The 18,442-nt window shown below is 33.7% G+C and overlaps 3 protein-coding genes and 1 long non-coding RNA gene across 4 annotated transcripts; 1 reads left to right on the top strand and 3 right to left on the bottom strand.

The window, feature by feature from the left end:
• Positions 1 to 88: 88 nt before the first annotated feature.
• LOC114747059 (uncharacterized) lies at positions 89 to 15,770 on the top strand. Its single transcript, XR_003740340.1, has 2 exons — positions 89 to 139; positions 15,630 to 15,770. It is a non-coding gene; the product is annotated as an uncharacterized LOC114747059 (long non-coding RNA).
• LOC114747056 (superoxide dismutase [Fe], chloroplastic) lies at positions 92 to 4,803 on the bottom strand. Its single transcript, XM_028935342.1, has 9 exons — positions 4,640 to 4,803; positions 4,519 to 4,553; positions 2,823 to 2,897; positions 1,660 to 1,848; positions 1,414 to 1,585; positions 1,176 to 1,294; positions 1,039 to 1,065; positions 659 to 682; positions 92 to 569 (listed from the first exon to the last, which is right to left on the bottom strand). Exons 1-9 carry the CDS (start codon positions 4,701 to 4,703, stop codon positions 357 to 359), a joined length of 918 nt encoding a protein of 305 aa, XP_028791175.1. The 5' UTR covers positions 4,704 to 4,803; the 3' UTR covers positions 92 to 356.
• On the bottom strand, positions 9,615 to 12,963 carry LOC114747057 (superoxide dismutase [Fe], chloroplastic). The gene is made up of 9 exons (XM_028935344.1): positions 12,865 to 12,963; positions 12,748 to 12,782; positions 12,011 to 12,085; positions 11,159 to 11,347; positions 10,916 to 11,087; positions 10,726 to 10,793; positions 10,575 to 10,601; positions 10,076 to 10,099; positions 9,615 to 9,985 (listed from the first exon to the last, which is right to left on the bottom strand). The coding sequence occupies exons 1-9, from the start codon at positions 12,926 to 12,928 to the stop codon at positions 9,890 to 9,892; spliced, it is 750 nt and encodes a 249-aa protein (XP_028791177.1). The 5' UTR covers positions 12,929 to 12,963; the 3' UTR covers positions 9,615 to 9,889.
• On the bottom strand, positions 15,477 to 17,905 carry LOC114747058 (superoxide dismutase [Fe], chloroplastic). Its single transcript, XM_028935345.1, has 7 exons — positions 17,745 to 17,905; positions 16,861 to 17,049; positions 16,467 to 16,638; positions 16,297 to 16,364; positions 16,164 to 16,190; positions 16,025 to 16,048; positions 15,477 to 15,922 (listed from the first exon to the last, which is right to left on the bottom strand). The coding sequence occupies exons 1-7, from the start codon at positions 17,814 to 17,816 to the stop codon at positions 15,818 to 15,820; spliced, it is 657 nt and encodes a 218-aa protein (XP_028791178.1). The 5' UTR covers positions 17,817 to 17,905; the 3' UTR covers positions 15,477 to 15,817.
• Positions 17,906 to 18,442: the final 537 nt, after the last annotated feature.

Below are 18,442 nucleotides of genomic sequence, written 5' to 3'. Positions count from 1 at the left end.
GCATGACTTCTGTCCAATGGATGATTTACTGAGAGAAATACATGTAATTGGTGAGGAACAGTGGCATAGGTTTGTGAACTTGCATAAGAGGTGGAGTTGAAACAAGTTTACTAATTCACATAGTGACCTCAATCAACAGGTTTTCAAGTGTCCATAAGAGGATGTGTTCATTGAAGCATATATGATTATGAAGAACTAACTCGAATATACAAAAGAATTATGACTACTACTCCAGATCAAAATTTGGCTGCTCTATCTGAACATTACACCTAATCACCTACTGGGTACAAATGGCCACATTACGATTTATAGCTCAAAGTTACAAAATTAGAAAGATCAACCAAAATTAAAAATCATCAAGCATCTGCGTCAGCATCACTATCAGGATAAATTTCTTCTGTAGTAGCTTCCCCGGGTGTCAATGTCTCTTCCTCCTCCTCTCTCCTTTTTCTCTCATCCTCCCTCTCCCTCTCAGCTACTTGTGCCTTTGCTTGCTCAAGCCGAAAGCTGACTGCGTCCCATGACACTAGCTTATCCATGAACATTGAAATATATTCAGGCCGCCGGCTCTGTCAAAGTTAAAACAGTCATGTACATAGTTATATGATGGACAAACTCAGAACAGAAGCAACAGCACAATGTTTTATGAAAGTCTCACCTGAAAATCCAGGAAGTAAGCATGCTGTACAGAAATGAAAAACCATTTGAAAGTCAGAAATTGTATAACAATGATTTATAAAGACTTACGTTAGTCTTACATTTACTAATTAAAGATGAACTTTAAAATGTAACAAGTACCTTTTGAATTCTGCACTAAAGTGGAAACACTAAGTCTCAATTAATTTTTGGAAAGATGGTAAAAAAAAAATTAATTTTTGGAACCAGAAAAGGAACTTCTGCAAATTTAATGGAGAGTGAACTAAAATATGGCTATTACAGTCAAAATGCATAGTCTCTTCTTCTAAATGAAAATTTCAACTAAGGTTTAAGATTTTCCATTTTAGTAAAGGGGTTTTAGAAAGTAAAGTTGAGAAATACCTCCCAAACATCAATGGCAAGGAGCGGCTGCAAGATAATTCATAAGAAATCTCGTCAGTCATAAATATGTCATCCACTATGGTTATACCCTGCTTAGCATGACATCAAAAATAAACAGATGAATTATATTTACTTACATAATAATCCCAGATAAGGGGGTTCACAGCATTGGAGCTCTTGACTATTACAAGCTTCTTGTCCTCCTCTGATGGACGAGGATTTACTGCATTCCCGACATTAAGTCTGTTTGCTTTATCTATATTTCAGCATTTGGAGGAAAATAACGAGGTTAGGAAATGTTTGATAGGTTAGATTTAGCAAGACTAGAAGTTAATGAAGAAAAATGGGATATGAAATGGTTTAACTAGCACTCACATACAAGCCAAGCCCAACCAGAACCAAATTGTGTTGCAGCAGCAGCCTTAAACTGATCAACAAATTTTGGAAATGAACCAAAATCTCTTTCAATTAGCCTAAGAAGATCCCCAGATGGGACTCCACCACCGCCTGGCTTAATGCACTCCCAGAAGAAGTCATGGTTCCAAACCTGCAAAAAGGTAAATCTGCATTACTGACAACACCTTGGGAAACTGTACCAGATTCAGTTTGAAATTGGCATACCTGCGCTGCATTGTTGAAAGCTGGAAGAATGTCACCCTTATTGTATGAAATAACTACAATGTCTTCCAGTGACTTCTCCTCTAGATCTGTTCCTTCTATTTGCTTGTTTAGGTTATCTACATATGCTCTGTGGTGCTTCCCCCAATGATACTCTAGTGTCTCCTGGCTCATAACTGGCTCTAAAGCATTCTGAAAATTTTCACAAGGATTAAATATAGGTTCAAAATTGATCCACCCAAGTAAATGCTTCAGAAATTATATGTGAACCCACATTCAATTAGTGATTATGAAATTGATATTGATGTGATTAAAATAACTGAACAGAAGCAATCCACCAATAGGGAAGAATTGTTTTCACTGAGAAATAAAAGACTGATACAGAAAAGAGAAAAGACATTAGCTGCTAGAGATGCTAGTAGTCTTTCCAGTTCCCAAACCTCTCAAAAATTCTCCATAACCCTCTTCCACTCTTCCTACTCCTCTTGAGCCTTCCAATAGAATTTTTTAAACCCACCCAATCTAGTAACAACACATCTCTTACCCAAATCTGTATGAAAACCCAACATCTCTGTGCAACAACCTCCTCACAGCCTTCCTTCCCTCTTCCCTTCAGCTTAGGCCTTAAATAGCCCCTTCATTGGAGGCTCATTAACTATAATATTACTCCAACATATACTGTAGAAGTTTAGACAATTAAACCATGTATAGCTAGCTTACTATCATTTGCAGTCAATGTTACACACAGAGGTTGCTTCATTGTTCATTTGTTGTAATTGTATGCAAATAGAGAACTCAACTGGCTAGATTTCTAAAACTAAGAAAGCAGCATAATAGAATAAAAGATACGAAAGAGAAAAACGGGCAAACTAATTTTACTGAGAAGAATAATTGAGTTATTAACAAAACTACTGTTATGTACATTTATGGTAAGAATAATTGTCCCATTGGTTATACCCTTTATCTTTTGGCTTCACTTATAATGTCTAGCTCCTCCCCAAAAGCAAGGCCTAGTCTACTTTTGGCACAACAACTACAAGCCTTGATCCCCCTAGCTGGTAGTCTACTTTTAGCACAAGTAACTAAAATCATAAATTCAAGTGACAATTATGCGTGTACAAGACACTTAAATACTAACAGGTAAACGAACAGACTTTAGAGCTTACCAGTGAATATGGAGGAGGCTTCAGATCGAACTTTGCAGTAATTTTAGCCCGTACAACTTTCTTTATGCACCTTCTCTGCAGTGCACAACATGCTTAAATGTTTAATATGAAAAACTTGTGTACTTAGTATTATCAACTTACTGAAAAGATATACTTCCTGTAAGATTCTACTTGAGCAATAGCCTTTGTTCTGAGTTATAACAATCTAGCTATCCACTTAAAAGCATTATATTACGTATTTTTCAAATTTATTATATCTGTATCATGTAATATACAAATTGACTGATCATTAGTAAATGAATGACCAAACAAGATGCACAAGGCTAAGAGCAACTCATCCTACAATCCACTTTTAAATTAATGACTTAGTTAGGTGGGCCAATAATATCCTAACAATATTTATAACTGATAATTCTTTTTCGAATAACTTTGCACTAAGATTTCACTAGAGAGTCATTAAATATGAAGTATTAGCTGCCCAAACTTTATATTATTTAGGCTGGTAAGGCCTGCACTTGCCATCCCCTTGGTTATCACTATCATCATCATTATTATTATTTTTAAAAAGGTATTCCAATAGATGCATTCAACCATGAAAGTTGGACAATTGGTGGGATTTGATTCGCTGACACAACATTTGGGCTTCAACTATTGCTGTTGATTCTTTATTGTCAGGCATACACTAACAGAAAATACATTACCCTGATAATTTATATTCATACATGATCATTAAAAATAAGAAGAATAACTCTCCCTATTGCTGGAATAAGTTTATATGGTGGGAAATTCAAGGTACTGCAAATTGCTAGCTGGCAAAAATTTGTTCAGAAGATTATCCTCTTCCTTATTCAGAGGTGAATACATGGTGCCTCCCACTGTCTTCTACTACTGGGGCAACGTGCACGCTGAATTAACAGTGCCCAAAATTAGGAATTAAGGTTTTGTTTCATTTGGATTGTTTGGATAATAGTTTTTCATGTCCAAGATAACTAAAGCTTTTGCTAGGATTTTGGTTGGTCACAATTTTGAACTCGCCTGTGATTCTGGTCTACCTGCCAGTCATTGATTCATATACTCAGATAACTGAGAGCTGTCAGTGTTCCCCTTTGGTTAAGAATCAAACTAATATCAGAATTGCTGTTCATCACCCTGATGTCAATTACCACGCCAACTGAACATCAAACAGTTTCTAGTATAGGCATTGCCAATGCAAGAAGCACATCATACCAAAGGATTTATAATAAAAAAAAAAAAAAAGTTTCTACTTTAACATTGCGCCATACCAAAAGAACACTAAACCCTACAATACTAGTTTTTTTGGCAAACAAGAACTTAAGGCAGCAGTACTATAGGAGCAACGGATTAGGTTGGTTTCAACACAAGTATCAATCTCGCAAACAATATGCTCAGTAAAAATTACAAGTGAAGGCAGCAGCTGCAACACTAACAACAACTAAAAAGGGTAAAGAACAAAATAAAAAAGTAATAAACCTCTTTTTGACCTCATGAGCAAAGGAAACGGATGAAGAGAAGAATTATTGAAAATTTAAAACAGCATTTCATTAACCCATACTTCAATAAATCAAAACCCAGAATTATTATAAGCAAACAAATATTAATTAACAATTCTCATAGACCAAACGGTGCAAGAAGAGCACAAATGAAAGAGCTAAAAACAAGATAGTTGAAAGCAAACCTCTCTGCCAGCAAATCTCAGAGCTCCGAATAAGCCTATCAAACAAGAACCGAAATCAATAACAAAGAAATAACAGAGAACAGAGAACAGAAACGCAGGCGGAGCAACAGAGATGGCAAACCGTGGCGAGGAAGAAAGGCGCAATGAAGTGAAGTAGTGGTAGCGGAAGCTACAGGCAATTCCATTTCTGAGTCTGAGAGAGACTAAAGGGGTTGTTCAATTAGGCGCCACTTCAAGGGGGAAGCTTTTGGTTTTGCCTCCGCTTGCTGTCAGGATAAAGTGCCTTGCAAAATCTTTGCCTCTTTGGTCTGGTCTCGTGGCAAGAGCGACTGGGAACACCAGTGGTACCATGGGTTACTACAGTACTCTGAAGTTGATGGATATATAATTACGTGCCTTTTTTTTTTTTCTTTTTTTGGTCTTTTCAATTATCAAAATCGGCAAAATCATACTCCTCGATAGACACTATACACCGCAACTAGGCGTATCAAGAAATTAGTTAAAATTTTTTGATAAAAAATAGCTAAAATTTATTAAAGATAATAAATGTATAGGAATATATTTTATTTGTCAAAAATGTCCTTATTATTCATGAAAAAAAGTGAGTGTATATGAGAGAGAAAATGGATGTTAAATATGCAAATGAAATGCCGCCACCTATAGTTTATAAAGCTAAATAACTAATTTGCAAATATTAAAAAAGTTAGTTAAATTAGTTATTCATAATAAATATACATTGTTTTTTTCTAAAATATATATTAATTATGTGTACTAAAGGTATTATGGGATGAAAACTTTTTAACATGGGCCACTATGGTCCTAAATGTAGGGCCATTGTAAAGGAAAGTTTTTACTCTAAATATAAGTCAATTATAATATAGCTAATGTTTGTTTTTTAATTTTATTCTCACTTAATTTTTATTGAAAAATGAGAAAGAAGGGAGAGATGTGATAATAACTTGTAAATATAGGGAGAAAGAGATAGCTTTATAAGGATAAAATAAAAATTTTTTTACAACTTAACACATTTTTTGATGTGTGAGAATGTGTTATAAATAACTTATATTAGGGACCAGAGTGGTACATTCACTATAGAAATTACTTAAGAAAAACATGGATAAACACTGAAGATAATAGATTGGAATCTTATATTTATAATTAAATTAAATCTCTAATTAAAAATAGAAAGTAGTATAATGAATACAATAATACAACATGTAATTAATAAAGATAAAGATGAGGGGGGAAAGGTAAGTTTAATTCTACACACTTTTAAATGACATTCATGCAAACATAGATGCACGCACAACATAGATACATGATACACTTGTGAGTGATATGATATAACTCTGAAGCTAAGTATGAGCCAATTGCTGAGTTGGTTTTTTTTTTTTTTAATTTAATAGTGAGTTGGTTTTATGTCAAAATCCCAATCTTCAATCTATTTCATCTTTTATATTTATTATTTTGTCCCAAATTATTTTATCTAAATATCTCACATATGAACAGATATATCACCTAATGTTATATAGGAATATTTCAGATTTGAGAGAGTTTATATCACATTTCCTAAAATTAAGAAATTTTTTTAAATCTATTCAAATTATCTCCCCCCAAGAGTTCTTTTGGGATGCCGTGCTTTCGGCATGCATTTGTATCGATTGAAGTTCTCTGGACTCGTACGATTGAAGGCGAAGATAACCTCTTGATGGTGCCAGATCAGATTCGCAAGCTGTGGTGCATCTATTGGATTTTTTTTTCCCCCCTCTTGGGACTGTTACTTTTTTCTTTTTTACAAAAAAGTGAAGTTCGGTTTCCATGCCTCATCAGTATCCCGACATGCCTCTATGCTTAAATAATACTTAAAAAGCTATTTATATACTACCTTCGATCTTTAATATAAGACTTTTTTTGACTTTTATTTTGATCCTAAATATAAGACTCCAATCCACTTTGTCTTTTATATTTAGATATTTTTTTCCAAAATAACCATTCTAACAATAATAGTTCTAATCAATACATTTGATTAGTAAGTATATTTTAGGAAAGACAACACTTATTTAGAATAGGGAAAACCATATTGGAGGTACCTATACTTTTTTTCAATTTTCAATTTGATACCTATGTGTTTTTTGTTCTTAACTAAATCTTTATTTTTCCTCTATTAACATCATTAATCCTTATGTAGAGACTAAAAATATCAATAGAACAAAATTATAAGAGCTAATGTTGCTAAAAAGATAAAATTAAATGTTTAATTAAAGAGAAAAAAATACATAGGTACCAAATTAAAAATTGAGAGAAAGTATAGGTACCTTCAATATGGTTTTCCCTTTAGAATAAATAACTAACTCAATTTATTTCTTTAATCTCCTCAAATTACTCAACTAGTTATTATAATTAGGACAGGAGGTAGTATTACACACCAACAAAATTCTCACATCATTAGCAAAATTTGAACTTATAACCTTGTGGATTTGTCACTTAGTAGTCCAACTTGTCTCCAATTGTTATAGAAGCTGGTTTTCTATGAAAGCGGCTTCCTTCACAAGCACCCCACAATGCAAAATTAGACAGTCCAGATTTAGCTTCTTTTTTTTTAATAATGTTTTTAATGTTTTTTTCTAGGTACAAATATTATCCTATTGAAAACAGTCATATTAGAGGCATTGTTATCATTAGAAGTGGGTATCTTTTCCAACAAAAATTTGAACCTTGGTTTAATATTTTATAATGTACAAAATTTAAAATAACAATTATTTCTTAACTATCAATTTTTCAAAAAAAAAATACTTTTTACTTAAAAGTTATCAGTTGAAAATTTTAAATCTCCATGAAACTATGTTTTTTTTTATCTGTCATGAAACTATGTTTAAACCGTGCAAATCTCACTGCACCCATCAGTATTGTGCTATTACAATGGCCATGGAGTGGAACATTCTAAGAACATCCAAATCAAGACGCCAGTGAGTCCAAGATATCAAATTATCACTTGGAGATTTAACAAGGGCTTCACGAAGCCATACATGAATCATATGAGATACAAATGATGAAAGATTGTCCCCAACATCATCGTCGAGAGTAATATTTGAATTTCCCAATTCATCTCCAGTAAGAGGGAACTCGTATGATTATTTAATGGTTTGTTTATGCACTAATATGGTGATTTTGATGGGGTTGATGATTTGCATTATGTGCACACTTGAAACTTTGGAGAATGAAAGAAATTTATCAAATCTGCTCGGTTAGAAACCCTAGAATTAACTATTGGTGTCTGGAATGGAATCAGAAAGTATATATACTATCTCTGATTTTTAATATAAGACCAACCGACTATGTTGAAAAGATTAACTAAACTAAAAATTTACTTTAAAGTATTTATATTTATTATTTCTCTTCAAACTAATTTGTTTGACCTATAAATTAATATATAATCTAATGATATATAAATATTTTAAAAAGATTATATAACATTTATTACAATAATATAATTAAATGCTTTTTTTAATTTCATTAATCTCTCCAAATTAATTAGTTGGGTGTCATATTAAAAATCGGAAGTAGTATAATAATAATATGAACAAATTAGGAGACATGAAGTTTATTGGTTATGCAAATATGAGATGTTCAGAACTAAAACTTATGTTAAGAATATTTAGGATTACTCAAAACATTCATTAAAACCACTTGATGATTCACCAAGGGTAAATCTAGTTAGGCTAAAAATCGGGTTCAGTATGTGTGTATACATAATTATTTGGATCATCCCCTCGTCCTTCCTCTTTTTTTTTTTTTTTTTTTGCCTGCATTAGATCAAAACATTAATAGTTAAAATTTAACGTCAATATCTTCTACGGATTTAATGAGATATAAATGCTTCATTGAAAGAGTAAGAATAATGAGTCATTCAACCGGACACACACATTAAACATTCCATTGATGCAGGGGGATGAAATCTAGTTCTGGTTAATATGGGGCTAAATTGGTGTTTGGATTGTTAAGGATTTGTTGGATTGCACGTTGGGACTTGGCCTCTCCCAAAATGGTTGAGAGCTTCTTGTGGCAGAATTAAGACAACTCTAAGTTCTCCTTCCTTCTCTTGAGCCTGGTGGCGCTTTGTTCATGGCCTGTGTGCCATGTGTGTTCTACTAGTTTAGCAAACAATTTATGGCTAAAACAGAAATTAGAAAGAGCCAAAACCTAAAAATTGATCAAAATACGAAAAAAGGAAAAAAAAAAAAAAAAGAATCGGCCTAATAGAGAAACTATAATGGAGCAAAAATAATTACTCATCCTATCATCCTCTTTCAACTATAATCATTCCAAAGGAACCACTAAAGGAGATAAGGGGCATGAGTGATGAAAGAGGACGTGAAGAGGGATCAACCTGAAGCTGTAAAATCTGAAGAACAAGCCGTGACAATGACAATGCTGGAGAACGTAAATGATGAAGGAGGATATAGAGAGGGACATTAATGAGGTAGGCCAGATGAATATGGTGGTTGACAGACCATACGAATATGGGCCTTCATTTTCATCTGGTTGTCTGATCAGATGAATACGGAGGCCTAAACGCGTCTGTTTTGATCCAATAGACAAGTATGGGCCTCTATATTCATCTGTTTTCAATTTCAGACGAAAATGAACCTTTTTATAGTAGTAACGATCAACAAAAACAAAAAGAAAAGACCAAAAATGATGAGGGGATGGTGGTTTAGAGAGTTGCAATGTCTGGGCACAGGCTGAGAACCAGAAGAGACGCCTGAAATTTCAAACTCAGGTCAAACGAAACGAACAAAAATGGAGATTTTAAAACATAATACTTAATGATTTTTTAATATAACCATAAAGTATTTGAGAGAAATATTTGACGGTTATAATAAAAAAACGTCAAGTACTATTAAACTTGACGATTTTGCTAGGAACCGTTGAGTGTATAATTCTATGAACATTTCAATAGAAACTAATTCACTAGTTTTCAATTGAATCAGATCGGTCCAATTCTTGCATAGTCCTCAATTCAAGCTAGTATTCCCGAGGGAAATACATGTAACTGGTGAAGAACAGTGGCATATTTATATGAAGTTGCAAGTGCAAGAGCTGTGAAAGTTTAGAGAAATTTATTAATTGACATTGCGACTTCCACTAATAGGTTCTCAAGATATCCATGAGATAGAGGTTTATTAAAAAGTGTATACAAAGCACGGATTCAAACACAAAAGCATACTCCATCACTGATGAAAAATTTCGCTGCACCATTATCTGACCTCTCTAGTACCCCTATTGAGGATAAATCTCCTCCATAGCTTCCAGGATGTCAATGTCTCTTCCTCCTCTATTATTTCCCTCTCAGCTTCCTTGGTTTTTGTGTCTACACCAGAGCCTTCGCTTGTTCAAGCCTTGCACTGACTGCATCCCATGACACGAGCTTTTCCATGAACACAGAAATATAATCTGGCCGCCGGTTCTGACAATCCAAAACAGTCATGGATATAGTTAACTGTTGCACAAAACAAAAGAGAAAGCAGCAACAACGAAAATGTTTTATGGGACTAACCTGAAAGTCTAGATAGTAAGCATGCTGCACAAAAATGGAAAAACATCGCAACGTCAGCAATTGTAAAATAATGAATTATAAAGATTACACCAGTCTTTCCTTTGCTATGTACGGAAAAATCACATTTTACCCCCCTCTAAACTAAAGTATAACAAACTCACCACATGCAGTTCAACATGTAATAAAACGCTTTTGAATTTCAGACAGAAATGAAAAATGTTAAAACTGAGTTAACTTTTCGCAAAAGAAAAAGGGAAAATTAGCAAGTTTGTTGAGTGAACTAGAAAGCTGGACATTATTGTGAAAACCAAATAGCTCCTTGCGGTTTAATGTCAATTTTCACTCAGATATAAGCTTTTTCATTTCAGTTCAAATATGAGGTTTCTTTTTTTTTTAGCTGCTTTCTAAAATTCATTACTGTAAAAACATTTTTAATTAAGTTTTAGTTTGAAGGGTGAAATGCCATTTAAATTATAAAGAAAGTGAAGTTGAGAAATACCTCCCAAACATCAATGGTAAGGAGCGGCTGCAACACAATAGTGAGAGATCTCATTAGTCATATAACGCAGATATCATCCAGAGTGCTTCTAAACTATCCTAACATGACATGAAGATATAAACAAGTATTATAATTGATCACCATTACTTACATAACCATCCATGACCAGGGGGTTCACAGCATTGGGAGTCTTGACTATCGCTAGCTTGTTGTCCTTGACTGATACATGAGAATTTAGAGGAATATAAGAAAATAGGAAGTACTTGATAGGTGAGATTTAGCAAGTAAAACTGAGAATGAACCAAGAAAATGGGAGATGAGATGGTTTAGTCAACACTCACATATAAGCCAAGCCCAACCAGAACCAAATTGTGTTGCGGCAGCAGTCTTAAACTCATCAGAGAACTTTTCAAACGAACCAAAATCTCTTTCAATTAGTTGTAGAAGCTCCCCAGATGGGGGCCCCCCACCACCTGGTTTCATAGACTCCCAGAAGAAGTCATGGTTCCAGACCTGCATAAAGTAAATTTGGATTACATAACAACTTTAAAAAATTTAGATTTGTAGGTTGAAAATAAACATACCTGTGCTGCATTGTTGAAAGATGGAAGAGGATCACCCTTATTGTATGAAAAAACTACAACGTCTTCCAGTGACTTCCCTTCTAGTTCAGTTCCTGCTATTTGCTTGTTTAAGTTATCTACATATGCTCTATGGTGCTTCCCCCAGTGAAACTCAAATGTCTTCTCGCTCATAACCGGCTCCAAAGCATTCTGAAGGTTTCATTAGGATATGATATAGGTTGAATATCAAACCACCAAAACAAATGTTCCAGAAATTATATGTGAACCCAAATTCAATTAGCTATAGTGAAATAGATCTTTAAGGAATTAAAATAGATATACAGCAGAAATCAATCAGTACAGCAGAATTGCTTTCACAGAGAAATAAGAGACAAATACAAAAAAGAAAAGACACACTGGCTATTTATGCAAGTAGTCTCACCGATCTCTTCTTTCAGAGTCATTTCTATCCTTTCTTTTCACTAATATTCCTAGTTTTAATCCGTTCTTTACAGTTCATTTCTATCACTAATGTAACTATTATGAGCATTAACAATGAGAACCCAATGCTAAAGACAATAACTACGATTTTTTATTTTTGTATAACTAACTTCCTTTTTGGATTGTGTTATGAATAATAAATATTTAACAACAATTTCAGCGGTTTTAATTGTTAAAGAAGAGATGAGTTCCCTCCTAAAAAGAATGCTACGTAAATGTTGAAGTGAAAACAGTTCTGACCAAAAGCAAGTCTAAGTCTTTACCTTTAGCAAAATTAAATTAAGGAACCAAAATCATAAATTCAGATGAAAGTTAAGCAAGTAAAATCGACAGTTGATACTGACAGGTGCAAGTGCAACATCCAAAGCTTACCATTGGATACGGAGGAGGCTTCAGATCAAACTTTGCAGCGATTTTAAGAGATCCTAGTTTCCTTATGCACCTTCTCTACAATGGACCAAAAGACTCTCTTAAATGGCTAATACAAAATTGTGTACATAGCTAATAATTGGAAAATTGTCGCAGCAGCTTCCTGTAAGATTCTAGCCGAGTAGAAGCTTTAGTTTATTCAGAGCCGTAATAATCTGGCAATCCATCTAAAAAAATTATAATACTTATATTTTTTTTTTTCATATTTATTAAATCCTCAAGTAATATTCTAGTTGACCGATCATTGACCAATGAATGACCAAATAAGACGAAAGAAGTTACAAACAACTCAACCTACACACTAATTTAACATAATTATAAACTAATTTAACCTGATCAGTTAGTGATGGAGTTTAGTAATATTCCAAAAATATTGGTAACAGATGCTTGAGCTATGAGCGTCTATTCACCTCAGGTTTCAGGGCTACTCACTTGCTAACCACAAAATCTCTTGCATAAAGTATTAGATTAGATGAGTTAAGCCAACAAGGTTATGAATCAAATTAGTATTAGCTTTATTCCGCATCATATTGTGAGTTCTCATGTCTCTTCCACAAGAATTAAGCAGTTTCTCACATGGAACAACAACAGTTTGAAAATTCACACTCTCAATGACCACATGATTCAAATAAAGTAGTACAAGTAGAAACACGCTTAGAACAAGATAATCGAAAGCAAACCTCTGTGCCAGCAGATACCGGAGTTCCGAAAAACCCTGATCAACCAAAAAACCAGAATCAATAACAAAGAAAGATTAGAGACAGAGAAGCAGGAAGAACAAATAGAGATATCAAAACCTTTGCGAGGAAGAAAAGCGCATTGGAGCGAAGAAGCTGTCGCAGAAGTTGCCAGAAGCTCCATTTGTGAGCCAGAGAAGGGATTGAACGGGTGGCTCGAAATTACACACTGCTTCAGATTTCGGCTCTGCTTTATTTATGCTTGCTGTGACTGTCCTGACTCCTGACCTTGCTCTTGGAGACAAGTGCCTCACTCACAAAGCGTCAAAGGAGGGTTCCAGAGGTGGGTAAATGACATTCAAGGACCCAGCCATTGAATCCATATTAAAAAAAGAAGTAACAATAACCGTTGAATTTTAATTTTTAAAATACCTACGAAGGGCCAAAAGGTCATTTCAAGTCATTTTTCATTAGAAGACATAATTATCCTTTCTATTCGTCACATATTTCTGCGTCTTCGTTCCCATGAAACCCACCTCCTTCGGTTAGAGAAGTTTTCACCGCAGGATGATGGCGCTTTGATTGATTTAGATAAATTAAAAAAATTAAATTAATTAATTGATGATAATAAATGTAATAGTTTTTAAAAGGGTTATAAAATGATTTAAATTTTTATTAAATTATGGAGATCAATATTTTAGATAAAAAAATACAAAACACAAAAATATATGTTTTAAAACTTGAGAAACTAAAATCTAAAAATAATAACGTTGTATTATTATTTCTTTAAAATATTTCTATACATCAATTAGGTTAATTAGTTTAAAAAATAATAAATATAAAAATTAAAAAATAGATTAAAATTTTATATTCATAATTAAATTTAACCCTCAGCAAACTTCAATACACTGGAGACCTGAAAACGAGCTGTGACTATGGGGAAGACATAGATGAGTGAAGCGGCCATGGCACAGTGATAGGCAAGGAGAGGAAGAGGAAAATTGGTTTGAAGGGTATTCTTGTCTATTCATATAAAACTTGGAATTAAAAGCGGGGTAGGTAAAATTTAAAAAATTCGCATGTCATTTTACATGCTTTTTAGGTTCTCCAATGAAGTACACGTGTACTACAAGCGGACGTCAGCTTTGGCACCAGAACGCAAACGTCAATTTTAAGGATAACATTAATTATAGTTGGGAGAAAAAGGGCAACAAGCTAAATCGTGTTAAAAAAAAAGGATAGTAGTGGTAAGGAGAGATAAGGCTTGTGGAATGGCCCGTGGCCACCACGCGACCAGATTCCATGAGTGGGGCTACTCCGATCCATGCACTGTGTAACTAAAGATATGTGGACGATGCATTTGAGAGTCCCCCAAAATATCAATGCTTCCTTGGCCAAAGTAATAATAAAATTGTCAAAAGTAATCATTCTAAAGTTTAGTTTTTAGTCATTAGTACAATAATAGGATACTATGCACCAACACTCTCTGGATTAAGGGTAGCAGTTTTCTTTTGTATTTAATACTGCCTACGTTTCTTATTATAAGAGACGTTTAATGCTTATGACATATTTCTATATATAAGAGACACTTAAAAGTTGTCTCTATTTTTTTGTGTTGATTTCCTATTTTATCCATATTTATTATCTCCTACTCATACTCTCTCTCCTTCCCACTTCTCTTTCTTTGAATAATTTACCATTGTTCTCTTTCATGCTCTCTCTCCTTATCAATAAGGGTTTTTTTGAAAAAAAAAATTATACTTTTTACACATTGATTGTTTTTAACTAATTTTAACTGTTTTTTTATCAACGTAATTCGGTTATTCGTCTCTTATAATAAGAAACAGAGGGAATACAATTTAAATGTATGCAGGTTTATAAACATGTCAGTGTCGATTTAAATTTAAAACTTCATCCAAATATAACAGATGGTATTACTAGTTGCTACTAAGATGTCCAGTCATTGATAGGTAGTAGCCTCATTCTCATGAAAAAGAAAATATAATTTTCAATTTTAGGAAATACAATGACTTATTGGGAGAGATGAAAATCATTAATCATCAAATCCAAACTTTAAAAAATCCAAACTTTAAAAAAGATTAGTTTCAAATCCTAAAATGGTTTGGGATAGCCTTGCTAATTCACGTCATTACAATAACAATAAATATGTAAAATAAGATCTAAAATACCTAAAGGAATTAATGCTAATATAATTTTGAAATAATAAATACAAGTTTTTTTAAAAATAACAGTTTAAGTAAATAATATTTATTTGAAAAAATATGCACCGTTTAAATTAAAATTGTTCTTAGATAGTTAGACCTTTAGAGCTTTATACTTGTGGAACAATGGAGAGAAGTTTGAAGGAGGTAGTTATAGAGAAGAAGCAAGGGCATTCTAGTTCAAATTTCAAAAGCTTCTTACAACTGAAACTTTAGACATATTAAGTTTCAGGCCTTTAGATTTATTGAGATGAAACTATATTTAAGGTTGACCATGGTTTTATAACTTAATAGCATGAAAGCTCTTCTACGAATAAAAAGTCACGAGTTTGATTCTACTTATAACTTTAAACAGTCAATACTTACACTTATAACTCAAAAAGATACTACTCTAGGCTTTTGTATGTCATCACTAATGAGTTCATTCTAATGAGATAGTATTGTTACATAAACCCTTTCTATGAATGAAAGGTCACGGCTTTATAACCTAGTGACATGAAAACTCTTCTGTAAATGAAAGGTCATGGGTTTAATTTCACTTATAACTCTAAACTATTAGTAGTTAACCTTCTAATTTAAAGATAGTGCTCTAAGCTCTTGTGCGTTATCACTAATAAGTTCATTCTCATGAGATAGTATTGTTACACAAGGAGCAATCAAAAGGATTCCAAGTATTGCACAAGACAAACAGTTTGATTAAAGCACACATGAAGCACAAACTCAAGCACGCGAAAGCATTAAGGTTATCAGCTCCGGTGGTCGGAGAAATGTCGGCAGCTCCAGGATTTGACCTCCATCACAACACAGATATTACAGATTACAATTTATTGCTCACAGTTGTTACATCTTTCTCACTTCTCAGCATTGCTTGTCTTGGCTCTTTCAAGCTTGCAGCTGACAGCTTCCCATGAAACCAGCTGATCCATGAACACCGATATATAATCCGGTCGCCGGTTCTGTCAACACAAAACAGCCATGGATATGGTTATATATATATATTCTTATATATATGGTCAACAAAATTGTAGAGAGACAGTGGCAAGAGCATAATATCTGACCTGATAGTCCAGATAGTAGGCATGCTGTGCAGAAATGAAAAAAACCACACCAAAGTCAGCAAATTTTATGATCATTTTGGACTTTGAGGGTAAAATGCTGTTTTCTTTTAAAAAGAAAGTAAAGATGTGGAATATATACCTCCCAAACATCAATGGTAAGGAGTGGCTGCAAGACAATAATAAAAAGATCTCATTAGTCATAAAATGCTGACTGCTTCTGATGACATTGAGAATATACATAATTATTTTAATTAGTCAATATGATTACTTACAACGGAGCCCCAAACAAGGGGGTTCACAGCATTGGGACTCTGAGCAATTTTCAATTTCTCGTTCTCATCTGATACAAAACGCAATTAGCAACACAAGTGCTTTATATATTAGCTAGATTTTAGAAGCAGAACTAGACATGAATGAACAAGATAGATGCAGGAAAACTCACAGATTAGCCAAGCCCAGCCAGAACCAAATTGTGTTGCAGCAGCTTTCTTAAACTGATCAGCAAAGTTTTGGAAGGAACCAAAATCTCTGTCAATCATATGGTAAAGATCCCCAGATGGGATCCCACCACCACCTGGTTTCATGCACTCCCAGAAGAAGTCATGGTTCCACACCTACCAGAAAGACTCAAATCTGCATTATTTGCTGTACACGAAACTTGCAGGCTTCCAATATGAGCAAACACACACAAAACAAGTCCTGTCCCACTAAGTAAGATCTGTTATATAAATTTTACAGTGCCACTGTACTCTACTGCAACCAGATCTCTGGATATATTATTAACTAAAAAGTCTGAATAACTTTATTGAGTATTTAGACATAATGATATGTTATACCTGTGCGGCATTGTTGAAAGTTGGAAGAGTGTCTCCCTCATTGTATGAAACAACTATGACGTCCTCCAGAGACTTGCCTTCAAGATCAGTGCCTGATATTTGCTTATTTAAGTTATCTACATATGCCCTGTGGTGCTTCCCCCAGTGAAACTCTAGAGTCCTCTCACTCATCACCGGCTCCAAAGCATTCTGATGGTTTTCATTAATTACCATCAAATATATCAAAGTAAATGCTCCATAAACCATCAACATATCAATATATCCATGTATAACTCATACGAAATTCTATTAAGTACTGTTCATAAATCATGAATAGTATACGGCTGAAATACTGTTTAGCCATAGATCTTTATGGAATTAAGGGTAACAGAGTAGGCAGCACTACTTTCACTTGGAAGCTTTTGGATCAGCTTTAAAAAAAAAAAAAATTTGATTTTTATGTTTTATAAGGCAAAATTCTTCTCACATATTTATCTTGTACAACGCAAAACTAATTCTCCTACAGTTAATCCAAATAGGCCTTAAGAGACTAATACATAAAAGAGACAAAGAATGACTATTTGAGATGCTAGTAGCATCGCTGGATAATCTCTCAAATTCCTTTACAATCTTTCTTTCCATTTCTGAAACTTCTTCTATGAGATCTTAACAGTTTATTACTCTGACAGAAAGGATAATATCATTAGAATGAAACAAAAATACAAAAACCAGTATAAACAAACCAACAAGACCACCCTACACAAAATGAAAACGAAATAGAATATATAACACAGACTCTAAGAACTCAAACAAAGCCACCAGGACCAGACAAAGCAACTAAACCCAAAGTCCTTCAGATTGAAAATTGAAAGAATAATAGCTAGTGGAGATATTTTAGAGCTCACCAGTGGATATGGAGGAGGCTTAAGCTCAAACTTGAGAGGGACTTTAGCTGCTTCAGTGGAAGAAGAATCCATTTCTGGTTCAGCTTTTGGTTTCTTTTATTTGGCTTATGATCAAAGTGCCTCACAAACAAAGCCTTTGACTCTCTGGGGTTGTGAAACTGGGCGAGCTAGTAAGCACTGGAGCATGACATTTCACAACACCATGTCGACATTATTATGAGGACCACAAGTTTTTACAAAACTCCAAAGAAATGAATGCTAAAATCTATTATTAGAATTATTTTTCTTATAAATTGACAATAATGCTCTCAGAACAATTTTTTATTTAAATTTCTTTTAGTGTTTTAATTTTGAACTTTTTAATATTTATTTTTAATTTTTTTTTCAGTACCTATTTTTGAAGTATTCATGTTTTGAAACTAAAAAAAAAATTAAAAAGACAAATATTGCAAAACGGAGTGAGTTAGTACTAGCAGTACGCCAGCTCTGTAGCTTTGTAGTACAAGCCACAAGGTGCCCTCGCAATTTGACTAAGCATTATTAATAAAAGTAATAGTTTCTAGTTGAGCTCCGGACATCAATCAAATGATACATGCACAGATACCCTCCTCCAATTGGTTGGGAAAATAACATAAAAATAGAAGGAAGTTGAAAATTACAATATTTTAATTCAGGCTCTTATAATTATTAAAAGTAAT

This window comes from Neltuma alba, unplaced genomic scaffold (assembly GCF_004799145.2).
Source record: "Neltuma alba isolate B1F8T4 unplaced genomic scaffold, ASM479914v2 tig00005193_pilon, whole genome shotgun sequence".
NCBI classification, from domain to species: Eukaryota; Viridiplantae; Streptophyta; class Magnoliopsida; order Fabales; family Fabaceae; genus Neltuma; species Neltuma alba.
Note: the sequence above shows the minus strand (reverse complement) of the source record. Positions and strands in the feature narration are given on the sequence as shown.

Bases quoted from the DNA above. Each gene is read 5' to 3' on its own strand.
- LOC114747056 (XM_028935342.1), bottom strand. From the start codon at position 4,703: ATGGAATTGCCTGTAGCTTCCGCTACCACTACTTCACTTCATTGCGCC. The intron at 2,898-4,518 runs GTTTGCTTTCAA...TGTGCACTGCAG, and splicing joins TGAGATTTGCTGGCAGAGAG to AGAAGGTGCATAAAGAAAGT. The intron at 683-1,038 runs GTATTTCTCAAC...ATTTCTGTACAG, and splicing joins TTGCCATTGATGTTTGGGAG to CATGCTTACTTCCTGGATTT.
- LOC114747057 (XM_028935344.1), bottom strand. From the start codon at position 12,928: ATGGAGCTTCTGGCAACTTCTGCGACAGCTTCTTCGCTCCAATGCGCT. The intron at 10,100-10,574 runs GTATTTCTCAAC...ATTTTTGTGCAG, and splicing joins TTACCATTGATGTTTGGGAG to CATGCTTACTATCTAGACTT. The intron at 9,986-10,075 runs GTTAGTCCCATA...TTGGATTGTCAG, and splicing joins CTTACTATCTAGACTTTCAG to AACCGGCGGCCAGATTATAT.
- LOC114747058 (XM_028935345.1), bottom strand. From the start codon at position 17,816: ATGGATTCTTCTTCCACTGAAGCAGCTAAAGTCCCTCTCAAGTTTGAG. The intron at 16,191-16,296 runs GTAAGTAATCAT...ATTGTCTTGCAG, and splicing joins CCCTTGTTTGGGGCTCCGTT to CCACTCCTTACCATTGATGT. The intron at 16,049-16,163 runs GTATATATTCCA...ATTTCTGCACAG, and splicing joins TTACCATTGATGTTTGGGAG to CATGCCTACTATCTGGACTA.